General features: G+C 46.7%; 1 protein-coding gene across 1 annotated transcript; it reads left to right on the forward strand.

The window, feature by feature from the left end:
• Positions 1-462: 462 nt before the first annotated feature.
• LOC142503260 (olfactory receptor class A-like protein 1) lies at positions 463-1,383 on the forward strand. The gene has a single exon (XM_075615421.1). The coding sequence runs from the start codon at positions 463-465 to the stop codon at positions 1,381-1,383; it is 921 nt and encodes a 306-aa protein (XP_075471536.1).
• The last annotated feature ends 4,007 nt before the right edge of the window (positions 1,384-5,390 follow it).

Genomic DNA, 5,390 nt, shown 5'->3' on the forward strand with positions numbered 1-5,390 from the left:
TAACCACCCCAAGCTCCCTCTACGCAGACACCCAGGCTCCTGGAATAACTACAGGTGAGCACCACTAACACCTAACAGCATCAGTAATATCATCTACCTCCCGTCGTGGGGGTGGGTGGGGGGGGGGATAGGTGTGTTACAGAGGTATGTAGAACCCAGTGGACACTTTATAATCTACTGTACAACAAGAAGGATTAACAAGAGAAAACATGTTTTTGGTCAATTGTGAAACACATGCTAAATCTCTTACAGTTCTTGCTAAATCTCCTACAATTAATAGTATGTTTCTCAATGCAGCTATTGTACAATATCCACAGGGAAGTGTCATGATTGAAACTTGTAGCACATAGCAGTGACTGAGTAGTATAATGTATCATTGTTTCAGAGGCATGTTTTGCATTGCGCTATTATACAATTGTTTTTCCATTGGCAGGTTTTTCACATCAATACTGAGACAGTGCCATGGAGAACAATCTTCTCAAAGCCTTCATCTTGATCTTTTTAGTTGTGATTGGGATTCCTGCCAACTTCTTCAATGTTTCGAAATTCATCTACATCAGGATAAAAGAGAAGAAGCTTCTGCCAGCAAACCTCATCCTTATGGCTTTGTCTTTTATTAATATCATTGTGCTCCTCTCTCGTGTTCTCATACAGGCTCTAACCTACATAGGGCTAGAAGGTTTTCTGAATGACCCACAGTGCAAACTGCTCATATTCACTTACAGAGTTGGTCGAGCCATGTCCATATGTGTCACCTGTCTGCTAAGTTGTCTCCAGTGTGTCCTCATTGCTCCAGCCACAGGAAAGTGGAACTACCTCAAGCAAATTATGACTCGGAATGTATCTGTCATCATCATGCTGCTCTTGGGCATGAATATGTGTTTTTATCCTTCCAGCATTTTGTACGGACGGGCCAGATCAAATGCTACCTCACCGTACGCACTGCGCTTGGTGTATTGTGATGTCGACTTTGTGACATATATAAATTACATTATAAATGGGATGGTATCAGTAGTACGGGAGATCCTGTTTGTGTCGCTGATGACACTGTCAAGCAGCTACATGGTGTTTGTGTTGCACCGGCATGGGAAATCCATGAAAGGAATGCGCAGCTCCGACAAGGGCCAAAGTAAGACAGTGGAGTACAAAGCCTCCAGAGCCGTAATCTTGCTGGTTGCAATGTATGTGGCATTGTATGGCATTGATAACTTCATGTGGATCTACACCTTGACCCAATCATATGTGAATCCTGATGTGAATGACACTAGGCTCTTTCTGGCTGCTTGCTTCTCTGTCTGGAGCCCCTTTTTCATCTTTGCTACCAACCCTAAACTGCAGCAGGGTTTCAAAACTCCATGTAAAATGAGACTCCTGGGGAAATAAAATGGAGTTTAATGAGAAACGTGTCATGTAAACTGTGCCAGACAACTCAAAATGAGAAAAAATGAAATGTCTGCATGGAGACAGCATGTTCCAAACTATGTATGGACATACGGTAAATAGCCCATTGTATAAAATTAAAGGTATACTGGCTGCTTCTTAAATATCTGGGTAGCTGAAAGCTATTAGGTGGCTAGTCTTAAACGTATCTTTAGTCCCATGTCTATTGTATACAAATGTATTATATTTGTATTTATACAGAACCCACCATGTACTGTATATAGAGATTTATAGAGATAGTATACAAGACAAAATGCAGGAAAGTTTGAAACAAATAGGCCCATAATACCAAAAAGTATTACAATATAATTTACAGAGGCTTATTCAATAAAGTTAAATGTAAAAGGTTGTACGAGGTATGCAGGAACCCAGTGGACGATTTATAATCTATTATATAAAAAGAAGGATTAAGAAGAGACAAAATGTGTTTTTGGTAAATTGTGTACCACATGCTAAATCTCCTACAGTTCTAGTAACATGTTTCTCACTGCAGGTATCGTACAATAAGGGATAGTGGTGATCTCGAAAATATGGGGAGCGCAAAAAAATAAAATATAATGCAATATTGTATTGAAAATGTTAAAAAAAAATAATCCTCAATATCTCAAAAGAATGCGCAATCACAAAGTGATCACTTAATTAAGGCACCAAACATCATGTCAGCCTCAGAATGTTCTTCTCTGGCCCGACGTAGAGACACTCATGTGTTGTGTGTCAGATGTAATGCGGTGCGGGTTCCCCCAGAAAGAAAGAGAGCAACAGGATAGTGCAGATCATAAAAACAATGTGTTATCATCAGGTAATTCTTTACGAATGCAGACTTACAATCGTGAAGTTCTTTTAGTCATTATAGAAAATCATACGGTGTCACAGAGGCTGGGAGTCCCTGCAAAGGAGAAGGATCTCACCAACACCAGAGACGGATTTCACCCACACCAGATGAAGTCGATGAACGGATGCGTCGCTGGCTTTCCTGAACACATGGGTCTCCTCGCATCTCGTCATGTGACCTGCGTGAGGAAGCTACCACTCTGCCATGGACTTCCCACCCCCTATCCCAGCGAGGAGGAAGCCGGGGACTCAAAGATTCTGCACACCACAGGAGACCTCCACAATGGATTCCAAGGACTGACAGGAAATACTTAAGATTTACAACCTGGTTTGGAGGTTCGCCCGAAAGCTTTACTCTGATTGGGCCGAGTAGAGAATTTAATAAGGACCAACACGTGTCAAGGAAGCTGACTCCAGACAAAGCAAAGTGTGAAACTCATAGAGTCGGAGTGCCAGCTGGGCATCACGTCAGCTGCATTGTTGGAAGGGAGGAGAGGCAGAGACATCCGGGTGTCTGGGGGACAGTTCCCTGACACGAGCATTGGAGTGACCCGTGGACTGTGAGATCTAATCCACACCTCCACGACACGTATCTGCTTTTATCAAATGCTTACCTGAATGGTTTAAAATGTGAGTGTGCATTTGGCTAGTGTTCACTTGCTTATGTAGCCCCGAGGTAAAATTTGAATCCCTGGCCCCTCTCCGCGAGTGCCGTGAGGTAGCGGGTGCCGCCGGAGGCTGCGACGGACCCGCCGGCACTTCGCGAGGGTGGGGGCCAGTGCAGGGAGCGGTGCAGGCTGGTTGCCGGGGACGCGATCGGGCCGTCGCTAAGGCCGCCATCGCGTTGCCACCGGCTCGGCGGCTAGGAGAGAGTGCGCCGCCATTGCGCGTAGGTTCGCGCATGCGCAGGAGGCGGCCAGCGCGCGATAGGACTCCAGGGCTAGGGAGAGGTCGCGCGAGAGTAGGGAAGGTAGTAGAGAGGTTGAGGCGGCCATTAGGGGTTCGCGCATGCGCAAGGGAAGCGCGCACGCGGCCCCAATGCATAGACAGCCCCCTGGGAACTACAATTCCCAGGAGGCTTAGGGAGACAGGCATCAGGTGCCTGAGTGTGGCCAATAGGGCTGGAGGAAGCTCAGCCCGGGAATATAGATACATTTCCCGGGCTTTGCAAGAGTCAGTCAGGCAAAGGAGAAGGAAGGTGTAGGAAGGGTGCAGGGAGCGCATGGCTCCCGCATCAGGTAAGGGTCCTCCCTAGATTCCCAGGCAGGCCCCAATTCCCGGGTAAAGGGCAGGGGGTAACTGAAGAGGGACGCCTTAACTAGGGAGGTGACCCTTGAGTGTGGAAGGTGCTGGTTTGGCAGTGTCGCAGCGGAGAGAGCTGTGGGCACTGTCAAAGAGGCACAGTGTGCTAGTAGTGTGTTTGCTGCGGGATCCAGGGGCTGTGTGTGATTGCAGCTGCCTGTGAGTAGTGTCGCTGTATGTGCTGGGCACAGTGCGTGCAGTGTGTGTGAAGTGTGGATCCCTGCAGGCTGACAGTGTGAGCGGTGTGTCAGCTGCAGGTGCTTTGGGAATAGCTAGTTAATAGCTAGTAGCAGTTACAGTTAGGACTGGGTAGCTGGGGGAAGGGGGGCAGGTTATTGTCCACAGGCCCTAGGAGTTTTCCCCAAGCCATCCCAGGTTGCGGTTCTTCAGGGACAGGCCCTAGGTTAGGGTTGCTGTCACTCTAGCAGTAGTCAGTGATAGGGATAGCGGCGGTTGCTGTTCCCATGCGGTTGGTGTTGCCGTGATCCGGTTGCAGTTCCCGTGAAGCGGTGGGACCCTCGTTGGGGTCCACCGGCAAAGTACCTGGAAAGGATCAGACGGACGTCTGACCCTTTTAGAAGAGAGTTGCGGTCCCGAGCATCGGAGTGCTCGGAAGGTATCTTCAATATTATAAAGTGCACCAACTGGGCCCTAGCTTAATATAGTGACTGCGCAGTCACCCACGACCTTTCGCAGGATTGCGGGACATTGGGTGTGGGGTGATCACAGGACACTGGGTGGGGAATACCAGACATTGGGCTGAGGTGATGCGGATAGTGCATCCGGTTATGTTATGATGTTATGTACTGTGTTATGTGTTATTAAGTAAAGTGTTAGCTATTGTTTTATATCTACGTGTGTTATGGTATTTCTTACTCAGGGCTATCTTTCCTAACGGGGGATCCTGGGTAAGTGGAGGCGCTGCACCAGGTAATGGTAAGGGTTTCCCCAGGCTCCCAGCTAGCGGAGGCTCAGATCTCCTGGAGCCACACAGGTTATGCAGTACCAGTAGTCCTTTAGAGCAGGTGTGTTGCAGGGAAAGGGACCGGTTAGACCACGAGGGGCCAACGTGATATTGGGTGGGTCGGCCGGTTCACAAAAAGGGTTACACTTATAATACACTTTTTTTTACCATCTGCACTATCCTGCTGTTATTTCTCTCATTCTGCATGGGATTTTCATACTGCGTTCCATGTACTAATACATTGGAGGCCGACATCGTGGGGTAAAATAACTACTCATCCATATATGATACTTGATGACTCCCTCCACATTTTCTGAGAGCTGATCCATGAATTGTTTTCACAGGCACTATATAGTATTGCGTTTTATTGATATTTATCCGGTTGCCAGAGCTTCCCTCATCTTTTCTTACTGCCACATATAGAACCCTAAAGGAGGGTCTTAAGAGAGTAGAGTGAAGACAATTTGCCATCATTTATGGTTTTTAACAAACTATTTTCACTTAATATTATTGGAAGAATATTATCTTTCACTAATATCCATTTTTATCACTTGGAGTATATGGTTTAACACAGAGTGCCAGGTGAACTTTTTTTCTCGTCTCCCCGCATCTCGTCATGTGACCTGCATGGGGATATCTCTCCCCTTCGATTGGTGACAGTTACTTGATGACTCAACGCATTTCGTTGCGTGCTTCATCAGGGGTCTGCTGATGTAACACTGGGCGGCCTTGTTTAAATACCCTATGCTTCCCAATCCAAAGGCTCAATTATGTCTGATTGCAATTACTCTAACAATACTTCGCTCTTATCAGCTTGCTTACTTCAAATATGTAGATTCAAAGCATTAAACCT

This window comes from Ascaphus truei, chromosome 9 (genome assembly GCF_040206685.1).
Source record: "Ascaphus truei isolate aAscTru1 chromosome 9, aAscTru1.hap1, whole genome shotgun sequence".
NCBI classification, from domain to species: domain Eukaryota; kingdom Metazoa; phylum Chordata; class Amphibia; order Anura; family Ascaphidae; genus Ascaphus; species Ascaphus truei.